The sequence below is a fragment of the Saccoglossus kowalevskii genome, chromosome 6, assembly GCF_978046115.1.
Source record: "Saccoglossus kowalevskii chromosome 6, keSacKowa6.1, whole genome shotgun sequence".
Classification (NCBI taxonomy): domain Eukaryota; kingdom Metazoa; phylum Hemichordata; class Enteropneusta; family Harrimaniidae; genus Saccoglossus; species Saccoglossus kowalevskii.
In genome coordinates, this window is record NC_140646.1 from 9,762,800 (window position 1) to 9,774,993 (window position 12,194).

Sequence of the window (12,194 nt, forward strand, 5' to 3'; positions counted from 1 at the left end):
CCGGCGCTCGCGTACGGCACCTAATCGCCTAGCTTCACGCCACTACACGTCTTCCCCTCGGCCACCGGGCATCCCCAAAAAAGGATGCTTAATAACCGAGCTTATTACGTGCAGAGAACGTGAAACCCGTCCACGCGATACGCGCCACACAGCATGGCCAGAATGCGGCAAAGGCCTTCAGATCTGGCTGTAGTAGGATGGTGAAAGTAATGGTACAGCATTTTAACAGTGAATAAGTACTGAGAAATAATTTTTAAACTCATAGTTGCTGTCGACATAGGAAGTAAAGTAAGCAAATAACACCGAATAAACGGCAAGGTAAAGACTATGTCTAATTATAGTAAATACGTACTGCGTGCGTGACTCGAACCGGCGCTCGCGTACGGCACCTAATCGCCTAGCTTCACGCCACTACACGTCTTCCCCTCGGCCACCGGGCATCCCCAAAAAAGGATGCTTAAAGTGTACACTGAACGCTAGATTTTATTTCATTTTCTGCTATCTTGTATTTAAATATCAAACACCAGAAATCTGTTTTAAAATCCGATGACTCATTTACGAAATATAGCGGATTCTGTTAAAATCGCACGTAAGCTCCCCCCGTTTGACCTCGTTTACATGACCTCTTGGATGTGACGTCATAAGTGTGACCGCCCTGTTCAGTTTGCCGCCATTGATATGTAAACCGTATGTAAATGTCGTTCGTGATCAGCTGTGTTATTGTTGATTTTCGTGTATGTTCTACGGTTTTATTTTAGTGATATTGCAACCAAAGACGCGAACTGTTGCGTTTGGGAATTTTTTTTATTCATTTGAGCTTCGTATTTAAACTAGTAATGTCAAGTGGTTGTGACAGACGAGGTAAACGCTGCGTTGCTTTCGGGTGCTGGAACACGAACCTTGACGGTGTTTCGCTTCACGCATTCCCCCTCGACAGACCGTCTTTGAGCAAACTTTGGACGAAGTTTGTTCGGGTGAAGAGAGCTAAATGGCATGGTCCTACGAAGCATTCTGTGCTTTGCTCAGTGCATTTCACAGACGAGTGCTACCCGGCAAAATACAAGTTTATGCGTGCGATGGGACAAGTTCCCGGAAGAAAAACTTTGCACAAAGATGCCGTGCCAACAATTCATACCGGCGTCCTGGCGGAGAGTATTAGTAACAAGACTGATACAAGTCCAGCGTATCCGGCTGTCTCAACACCTAAAAGGCCAAGGATTGCTTTTCTTAAAAGAGAAAATGCTAGGGTAGGTATTTGTATTCGTTCATGTTCGACTATGTGCCGCGCACTGAATTTACCGCGAGTATGTTTACGTTTACACATAACGACTGGCTATGGCGGTAATGCTATTACGTACGTTCAATTGTCTGTTTTTTTCATACATTATTATTTGTAATCATTGTTTGATACAGGTAACTCTGCAGTATTCGGAGGACACCCATGACGAGGACACAAGCCACCAAGTACAGGACACTGATTCTCTTACCGACAGCTCTATTCAGGTACTGAACATTTGCGAGAAACTTGCATGAAAAACATGTATGTATTCTATAAACAGCGTCTTGGTGTGTTTATATTAGTGTGTTTATAAATAAATAAATAAATAAATAAATAAATAAATAAATAAATAAATAAATAAATAAATAAATAAATAAATAAATAAATAAATAAATAAATAAATAAATAAATAAATAAATAAATAATCACTTCCTAAATTTTGTTTCACATTTAAGACTTTAACCAAGGCTAAGACTGTTAGAACATATGGTACTCAAATATCTTACAAGCAGCCTAATAAGAGAAGTGTGCGTGTACAAGTAAGGCCCTTTGGATCAAATAAAGGTATGTATTGTATGTGGGGAGGCTAGGAGAATATTTTATGTTGAAAATATTTTTTTCTCGTATCTTGACAATGAATATTTTTTTTTTCTCTTACCCTCAGATTTTTTTTTTAAAAGGTTCTCCATCACACTGCCAGGTTTTCAGATGGGACAATTACATTTGGTATTGTATTTGAACTTGACTGTGTTATTTGCATTACAGTTTGCCAGACAGAGATGTTGCATCCTCCAGAAAGAAGAAGCGTTCAAGTACAATGTGATCTCCTGAAACCAAACCAAACAATACAAGTACAAGAACCACCCCCAGACAATGAACTTGACACAACTTGGTCAAGTTTAGAGTCCAATGCAACAACTGATTCTGATGAGACATATGAACAGTCAGAATGTGAATCACAAGCTTCATGTTCGAGTGCTGATGATTGGTAAGTTTTAATAAAATTATAAAATATAAATGGGAAAATTTGTGAATGAAAGTAGGTAAACATGGTGAGCATTGAGTAGCTTCACATCACACGGTTTATGGTAAAAATAAAATGTGTTATACAATAAATATAGTTTAGTTTATTTCTCTTAATTATAGGTGTATGCAGAAAAATAGATTCTTTGTTGTTGGGGAAGCTCAACTCATGAATCTATTCCACACATGTACCAGATGCTCTTCACCTACATTAGGTGAAATCACACACATATGTGGCACAATGGTAAGAGTGGAGCAGAATTGTGTTTTTTGTGGACTAAGCACAAAATGGAACAGCCAATCCATGATAGGTTCCATTCCAAGTGGAAATCTTAGACTTTCTTGTGGAATTTTGTTAGCTGGGGCATTAGCATCAAAAACTTTACGTGTCCTACAGTTTATGAATATGCCAAGTATTTCAACGGATACTTTCATGAAACATCAAAGGTACTACCTCCAACCAGCAGTAATGGAAGTATGGGGAAACATGCGTGGAAAGTACATTGATGATGCACTTCAAAATGGAAGGTCACTTTGCATAGGTGGAGATGGGAGGTGTGACACCCCTGGCCATAGTGCTAAATTTGGCTCATATTCAGTCATGGACCTTGATAATGGTACTATGATTGACATACAGCTTGTGCAGGTATTTATACATTTTACTTACCAAGTACCTCGTTTTATGTAAACACCAATCTAGTAACAATTTATAATTAAATTGAATCTATTGTTTATATTCAGAGTAACGAGGTGAAAAGTAGCTGCCACATGGAGAAGGAAGGTTTGGCAAGGAGTGTGGCATATTTACAGGGTCAAGGTATTAATATCTACAAAATAGTCACAGACCGTCATGTTCAAATAATTAAATGGGTCAGAGAGAACATGACAGATACTCAACACTGTGTGGATGTGTGGCATGTTGCTAAAGGTAAGCAGTTTTCTCCCCCCACAATCTTTGAGAGCAGCTGTTTTATCATGCTTAAACATTTTTCCATTGTTCTATTGGTATGCAAATGATCCACTGTTATCCGTGGTCTATTGATATCAAAAATTGATGGGTACTAGGGTAGAACAGATTATTTTAGATGAAATTGTTAATCCTTGTAGGATATTTTCAATTTATTTTAGTCAAATACAGCATCAGTGATATTGATAATATTCAATATTCAGAGCAATTTAAGTGCAATTTTATAACATGACCAGCAAATTACCTTGCAACAGTTCAACTATAATCATGACTGAAAACACAGAATACTGATGATAGGATTTATTCCTTAAGGTCTACAGAAAAAAATGCTAGCTCTTTCTAAAGAGAAAGAGTGTGGTATATTACAAGACTGGATCAAAAGTGTCACCAATCATCTTTATTGGACTGCTGCCTCAACACCTGATGGAAATGGTGATTTGATGATGGACAAATGGACATCTGTTGGAAACCACATCCAAAATATTCATGAGGGGCATGGAACTTTCTTTCCTAGATGTGAACATGAGGATTTAACAAGACAAGAGAGAAGAAAGCGATGGTTAAAACCAGGTATTTCTCTCTTATTCACATTTTAACACACTTTGACTAGGATGGTATATGTATGCTGTTATTATAATGCCTAAATATTATATATATATTTCCAGGAACTAAACCCTTAGAGAAATTGATAACGCTCCTCAATTCTCGACAAATGAAGAAAGATATACCTAAGTTGTCAACAATACAACAGACTTCAGAACTGGAAGGATACCATTCTGTGGTGAATCAGTTTGCCCCAAAGATGCATGGGTTCTCATACAATGGAATGATGTGCAGGTAACTGCGTACTTGTATTAATCAACATTGAAAATAAACAAGTAACTTTGCGGTCAAAAGAGCTTAGTTGTAATATACTGTGAGTTGGAAACGTAGGCTGGAGTGATGTTGATAAAGATTGGCACCATAAAAGAAACTTGTCATTGTATTATTTCACAATGTGTACCCCCCAAAAAACTACCTTCCAACTGGTACAGTTGAATAATAGCAGCAAAATATATTAACATTGAAATGACGACCTGAAATTCAACATTTTTGAAAAAACATTGGCCCTGGTAGTTCTGGCTAACAAATTAGTAGATTAAATTAGTACAAATATAAGTTTTATCACATTAAATTCTACAATCAAACAGAGAACAACATATTGTTTACAAATCAACAGGTTTGGAGACGTGTGTAATACACAAGTTCTCATTACTGTCTTTGACTTTAATTATTTACTGACAGGTCTTATCCCTGTGATAGAGCCTTCTAACTTCAAAAGTTAGCAATCACAATTGATGTAGTATGTAACAAGTATTCTAACACTCAGAATTTGTAATTCTATTAAGTCCTTAGTGGTAAAATACAGTATATCATAATGCATGGTTGTTTTATTTATAGGCTTGTCTTGGCAGCAATGCATTATAATGAAAATGGTGGGCGACATGCTGCTGTTACTAAGCAGGGAAATCCTTGCTATAAAATAACTTATCCAAAATTTAAAAAAGGCAGTTACACAGTGCGTCAAGTAAAGACAGAACCTACCTACAGTAAGTACCGGTATAAAATGTTCTACATGCATGTATACTAGCAGCTTTATATATTTGCATGACTGAAGCCACTTAAAATCACAACCACAGCTCAGTTTTTCAACAAATAAAACAATAACAATAATTAAAAAAATAAAATATTCTTTATTACAGATTATGTACAAAATGTGACAACTAATGTCACTGCAAGAGTGGTAAAATGTACCATGTCACAGGCAAAAGGTGATGTGTTGAACAAAGTACCTCCTGCACTCTGCAGTGAGTTCAAAAGACCGAATAAAGAAGTGGCAGTTTCTGACTTTCAGTCGAGGTTTTTTAATCAACATAATTAAATCCCTGATAAACTCCATTCTGTGAAGGATATGTTTCTCTGATAAGATGAACTGCACATGATGGGAGTGGAACTCTGACATCTTTGCCTAAATATCCCCAGCACCATCGGACAAGTTGCCTGTAGGCAACATACCTGTATCTCCTGCAAGGAAAATAAATTGAATGTACAAATTCTGTCTACTGCACACAGTTTATTCCAACCTAATAAAATGCCTATACTTCTATTGGACATGAGAGAATACTGTTAGTACACAATTACAAATGTAATGTAGTTGGTATGGCCCTCAACAATATTACTGAGGTTCTGGTTGTACATATTTATGTGTCAACCATTTTCAGTTCACAAAGTTCAGAAATTTCTAGCAAAACATAATTGTAATTGGTCTGACATTCATTAACATTTATGCACATCTACCATAATACATTTTCAGTGTAACAAAAACCATGATATATTTTGTCCTAATAAAATTGTGTTCATACCAGACCAGTATGTGCGACTTTTAATACTTACTCAGAGGATTCTGGAATAGTTCCATGGTACTGTCTATATACATGATAAGCTGTTAGCAATACATACTTGTCCAGACACACTGGCTTAAATCCAGGATGTTCTGTGATGCATGCTGTATTTGGAACTTCATCACAGACAGCTTTCACCTGCATTATTTCATAACAGCATCTACATTCCTCAGCAGAGGGCATGACATGACATCTGTTACACTGACACCTAAATTATATAAACAACATATACTTGAAGCAGGTATCTCAGCAAAAATGAAATTTACTATCTTGTTATTTACCTCCTAAATACAGTATAATTATTTGTGAGAACAAATTATTACCATATCAGAACTATCAAAGGTAAGTTGTCAAAATCTTAAAATTGATTTATTTTGCATATTTTCAAAATCATTTATTCCTGACACTTGAAAATACGGTCTTCACCTTAATATTCATTAGGCATTACCTCTACGATATAGCACCACCCCACCCCAAGTCTCAAATAAAAAAACAAAAACATCACAGCAACTTATTGGGAATAAGTTTTTTAAGCCTCCTCCCAAATGCTAACATTCTGGCCCCTTACAATTTAATTGTATGTGTTGTGGTTGTCATGATCTGTCTAATAATATAATGCTGGATGTCCAATATACAAGATAATTTCAATTTGGCTAATTAGTAAATGTCTTGCTTAAATTCGACTTTATAATTTATAATTACATCACAGTTGGGGATAGAGGGACTGTGATTACATGCATCACAAATATAAGCTCCTATGCATACAATTTAATCATAAATTGTAATTAACTACTAAGGCAATAATATGAAGCTTAAATGGTAGCTGTTGTTTCACCGATCGTATTGTACTGACTTGCAAATATAATGTCAACAGATACAGAAAATGAAATTAAACTTAGTGGGCTATGCATGTCTGAGTTCCGTGATTGAACGTAATCAGAACATTTCGTTCTGGGACTTAAACTACTCCGAAATACAGGTTAATAATTATTCAAAATATGCGGAACTCCGGAAGTTAATGTTATCAAAACCAGCTGATTCGACCACTTACCACTCGGTAGTATTCAGGCGATCGCCCAAAGCATCACCGACATCGTTTTCTTCAGCAGAATCACTGTGACTGTCGTCGTTAAATTCGGGCTCAAATTGGTAGGGCCGTATACCTCCGTCAACCGATGAACCCTCGACATCGAAGTCAGAAGACTCGTAATTCAACTCAAGCTCGCAATCACGGCTTTGCGACGACGCATCACTTGGAGTTGACGAACTTTCAGCACTATGAGTTGGCGACGCCATTATTCCTTAGGGTTATGTTTGGGTCACACTTGTGACGTCACAGATTTGACGCCCATAAATGACGCGGAGTTCCTGACAGACAAATGAGCATCGACACACCGGTAAAAATGCTAACATTGATCGCCCATAACAAAGCTCATGGTGCGTGAATTTTGATGAAATTGTTGGTATTGTCACCAATTTATTTATTGAAATATAATATCTTTGACGAATTTATCGTTCAGTGTACACTTTAATAACCGAGCTTATTACGTGCAGAGAACGTGAAACCCGTCCACGCGATACGCGCCACACAGCATGGCCAGAATGCGGCAAAGGCCTTCAGATCTGGCTGTAGTAGGATGGTGAAAGTAATGGTACAGCATTTTAACAGTGAATAAGTACTGAGAAATAATTTTTAAACTCATAGTTGCTGTCGACATAGGAAGTAAAGTAAGCAAATAACACCGAATAAACGGCAAGGTAAAGACTATGTCTAATTATAGTAAATACGTACTGCGTGCGTGACTCGAACCGGCGCTCGCGTACGGCACCTAATCGCCTAGCTTCACGCCACTACACGTCTTCCCCTCGGCCACCGGGCATCCCCAAAAAAGGATGCTTAATAACCGAGCTTATTACGTGCAGAGAACGTGAAACCCGTCCACGCGATACGCGCCACACAGCATGGCCAGAATGCGGCAAAGGCCTTCAGATCTGGCTGTAGTAGGATGGTGAAAGTAATGGTACAGCATTTTAACAGTGAATAAGTACTGAGAAATAATTTTTAAACTCATAGTTGCTGTCGACATAGGAAGTAAAGTAAGCAAATAACACCGAATAAACGGCAAGGTAAAGACTATGTCTAATTATAGTAAATACGTACTGCGTGCGTGACTCGAACCGGCGCTCGCGTACGGCACCTAATCGCCTAGCTTCACGCCACTACACGTCTTCCCCTCGGCCACCGGGCATCCCCAAAAAAGGATGCTTAATAACCGAGCTTATTACGTGCAGAGAACGTGAAACCCGTCCACGCGATACGCGCCACACAGCATGGCCAGAATGCGGCAAAGGCCTTCAGATCTGGCTGTAGTAGGATGGTGAAAGTAATGGTACAGCATTTTAACAGTGAATAAGTACTGAGAAATAATTTTTAAACTCATAGTTGCTGTCGACATAGGAAGTAAAGTAAGCAAATAACACCGAATAAACGGCAAGGTAAAGACTATGTCTAATTATAGTAAATACGTACTGCGTGCGTGACTCGAACCGGCGCTCGCGTACGGCACCTAATCGCCTAGCTTCACGCCACTACACGTCTTCCCCTCGGCCACCGGGCATCCCCAAAAAAGGATGCTTAATAACCGAGCTTATTACGTGCAGAGAACGTGAAACCCGTCCACGCGATACGCGCCACACAGCATGGCCAGAATGCGGCAAAGGCCTTCAGATCTGGCTGTAGTAGGATGGTGAAAGTAATGGTACAGCATTTTAACAGTGAATAAGTACTGAGAAATAATTTTTAAACTCATAGTTGCTGTCGACATAGGAAGTAAAGTAAGCAAATAACACCGAATAAACGGCAAGGTAAAGACTATGTCTAATTATAGTAAATACGTACTGCGTGCGTGACTCGAACCGGCGCTCGCGTACGGCACCTAATCGCCTAGCTTCACGCCACTACACGTCTTCCCCTCGGCCACCGGGCATCCCCAAAAAAGGATGCTTAATAACCGAGCTTATTACGTGCAGAGAACGTGAAACCCGTCCACGCGATACGCGCCACACAGCATGGCCAGAATGCGGCAAAGGCCTTCAGATCTGGCTGTAGTAGGATGGTGAAAGTAATGGTACAGCATTTTAACAGTGAATAAGTGAAATTTTTTGTAGTAGAATTACAAATGAAATTAATGTACAACAAAAACAGTAAAGGGCCTAAAATTGAGCCTTGGGGAACACCACATTTAATTTCAAGCTTTTCTGAAATTGTATTGTTAATTTTAACATATTGTTTCCTATTTGATAAGTAACTTTTGAACCAATCATATGCCACCCATCTAAATCCATAAGACTAATATCACGGTCAACAGTGTCAAATGTTTTTTTTTAAATCAATAAAAATACCAAACCCAATATATCCTTTATCTAAATGGTTTGTGATGTCAGTTACAAGAGCAAGTAAAGCCAGTTTTGTACTTCGTTTTTTGCGAAATCCGAACTGTAAGTCTGACAAAATATCAAATTTCTCAATACATGACATAATCTGTTTATTGACAACACTTTCAAAGATTTTACTGAAAACCGGAAGTATCGAAATTGGTCTGTAGTTGTCTAATTCTTCTGTTGAGCCTTTTTATACACAGGAGTTACTCTAGCAATTTTAAGAAAATTCGGGAATATTCCCTGTTCAAAGGAGTTATTTATGATATGGTTAAATCAAGGAAATACTCGCTGTTACGGCACACCTGATTGGCTGAAAATGAGTACGCGCACTTGCTTAACCCAGAACTCTGTGCGAATCCCCCCGATTCTGGCTGCTGGCCATTTTCGTTCATGAAATCGTCGGATATCATCAGAAAACGCGGGATTTGTGCAGTTTTGAATAAAACCAAGTTAGCGATTTTGAACAATGGTTATTAACGTAACACCTAATCCCCTCTAAAATTTTTGTTTCGCATTTTAAGGTAAGAAATCGAAATTTGAAACCGACAGGGTGTCGATTTACTAGGTGACATGTTTCACAACTTGTTTATTTATTTACGTATAGCGGATGATTTTTTTTTTTTAAATTAGCATTTATTGATTTTCAGCCCCCAAGTGACTGTGCACCAGAACATATTGATGCCACGACCATGTATTTAAAATGCGAGCGTTCTGGGTTCGCGCGCTCGAAAAATTAAGCGGAAATTATTCAACATGCGGTTGCAAAAGCGAGTAAAAATAATGATCGAAAAGCAGAAGCGAGCAGGAGGTTGGGTGAAATTAGTGGTGTACATTCAGGTCCTTTGTAAAAATACGATCGGCCAAGATCTATATCATTCTGAAGCACGCCAGAGACAGACAATGCAGTTTCAAATATTGACACCGTATTTTTTAAATGAGCCAAAAAATAATTAAATTGTATGCTGCTTAAGCGTTGATCGGTCGAAAATCGAGACTCGTTTTGCAAGTTTTAACGGCTACGTTCTGCTGAAGATATAAGACTTCACTTTTGGGGTTATTACCGAAGATAATGTACGACAGCAAAAAAACAACAACATTTGCATTGGTTATGTGAAATGGATTAGCATTCATGTAGGTCCAATCAGTACTGTTGTATCGTCTATTTCATCAACCGAACAATACTACCCGGACCTGCTCGTCGATTATTATTGCAAATGTCATTTCTTTCTCCCTGGTCAAGGAATCCAGAATCAATTGTGTATAAGTACGTTATTTTAGAATTATTTTCACGTTCACGATAACATCTGATAACTATTGTGTGTTCGAAAGATGCGTATTGCGGAAAGAAAACGACTCGTTTGGGGAAAGTAGTGACATCGCATCGAAGTAAATATGACGTCATTGTTTACTTGCTCATTATAATATTCCAAGCCCAGCTTGCGTTGGGCATACGGCGTTTGACTTTGGTGTTATATCAGGGGGGAATTCTTTTCCTCTGGGGTTCTCCACTCGTGTCAGGGGGGGAATCTCGTCTCGTCTCTCTATCACGTCCCCTTGAGGTACGGGACCGGGAAAGTCACTTAAGCCTTACGGTCAAATAAGACGCATACACCGGAATACGTTTCAACTCTCGTCTTAGTCGATCAGTCGAGCACTCTATAAGACACAGCGCCCTGGGGAAAAGTCCCCAAGACTATCGCAAGGCTGACCCAAGACTCTCTCTAGATTGCGTCAAGACTCGCCCCAAGACTCTCCAGGACTGGACTGCGTCTCTCCTGGTGTACTCGCCAAGACCAACTAAAACAACGTTATTCAATTTCAAAACTCTAACCAATCACAAAGCAGTAAAAAGACTCTAGGGCGTAACCTTCAATCATAAAGCCAATCACACTAAGTACTGAACACGTCATATCTTTTGATTAATCGTTCACTACATCAATAACTACGAATACACGGTACGAGGTTTTACCCAGAATTCAACACGTTCTGTACCAACGCATATTGCTATGCGCAGAACTGAAATTCTGGCATCGTTCTGCGCAAAAATCGTTTTTAGCGCTTGAGTTGTTTCCGGGTTAGACTTCCATGTGCTTATCGTGCGATTTATTGTACCAATATCACATTTTCTGGACGTATTCCTACACAATCATGCTAAGAGTATCCAAAAGAGTCAAGCAGGCAAGTTTAGCCGCAAAATTACGTGGGAAATTGGCTTCAACTGCTCACTCGATCGCCGATGTTGTCCGTCGGCACACAAGGTCGTTCGCTTTCTGATCTTTCTTCCGAGATTTTGACTCGAATATTCGGGTTTTGTTGCTTTTTTAATGACAGTGATGACTATAGTTCACAGTTCGAGAAAGTTAAAACGATGTGCTCACTTCGAATGGTTTGTAGGCGATTTTATGCTATCGCGTCGAATGATTTGTTCGTTATGGGAATAACGGCAAGCTCTATTGCCAGCCGTGCTTTTCACAGATTTAAGCTGATGAAGGCGAGATCGCTCGTTGCTAATGAAATAGGGCAACTTTCCGATTTGATCATTCAAAAAGGGCCATCTCAAGTAAGACAAGTGGTGAGAAATTTGCTGGAAAATTTAAAGGGTCACGAATGGGATGATTCAAAGAAATATTTGGAAGTCTCTCTTGCAGTTCTATTTAGCACGAAAAGATCAGCAATTTCTAAGAAAGCCACTGGGAGTCGAGCCTACATCAGTAAAATCTTAAATCAGCACCAGGCAGTAGGTGAAAAGTTGTCTGGATTTGATGAGAGTGCCCTTTGGCAATTACGATTAAATAAAGATAAAACATTTGCCAAATCAGTATTATCTGTATCATTTTTCAAGGAAGCCATTACATCAGATATTCTGCCTCCTTCTGTTAAATTGGCTTTATTAGCAGCACCATCTTCCCAGAAATTATGGAATGATTCTGAAGCAGAACACATATTTATCCATCTAGGGGGCGGTCTATCTGAATCTGACAATGATGGTTTAGAGAAATCTCTGAGAACACAAGAAAATGTTTCAAGAATTCTCAAATAATTT

At 38.7% G+C, this 12,194-nt stretch overlaps 2 protein-coding genes across 2 annotated transcripts; one reads left to right on the forward strand and one right to left on the reverse strand.

Moving 5' to 3' along the window:
• Positions 1-508: 508 nt before the first annotated feature.
• Positions 509-5,675, forward strand: LOC102801769 (uncharacterized). Its single transcript, XM_085500016.1, has 10 exons — positions 509-1,247; positions 1,414-1,503; positions 1,735-1,843; positions 2,045-2,267; positions 2,426-2,948; positions 3,044-3,230; positions 3,582-3,839; positions 3,935-4,106; positions 4,710-4,858; positions 5,012-5,675. Exons 1-10 carry the CDS (start codon positions 837-839, stop codon positions 5,188-5,190), a joined length of 2,301 nt encoding a protein of 766 aa, XP_085356142.1. The 5' UTR covers positions 509-836; the 3' UTR covers positions 5,191-5,675.
• LOC146741493 (uncharacterized) lies at positions 4,983-7,097 on the reverse strand. The gene is made up of 3 exons (XM_085500017.1): positions 6,762-7,097; positions 5,703-5,918; positions 4,983-5,333 (listed from the first exon to the last, which is right to left on the reverse strand). Exons 1-3 carry the CDS (start codon positions 7,004-7,006, stop codon positions 5,174-5,176), a joined length of 621 nt encoding a protein of 206 aa, XP_085356143.1. The 5' UTR covers positions 7,007-7,097; the 3' UTR covers positions 4,983-5,173.
• Between the last annotated feature and the right edge of the window lie 5,097 nt (positions 7,098-12,194).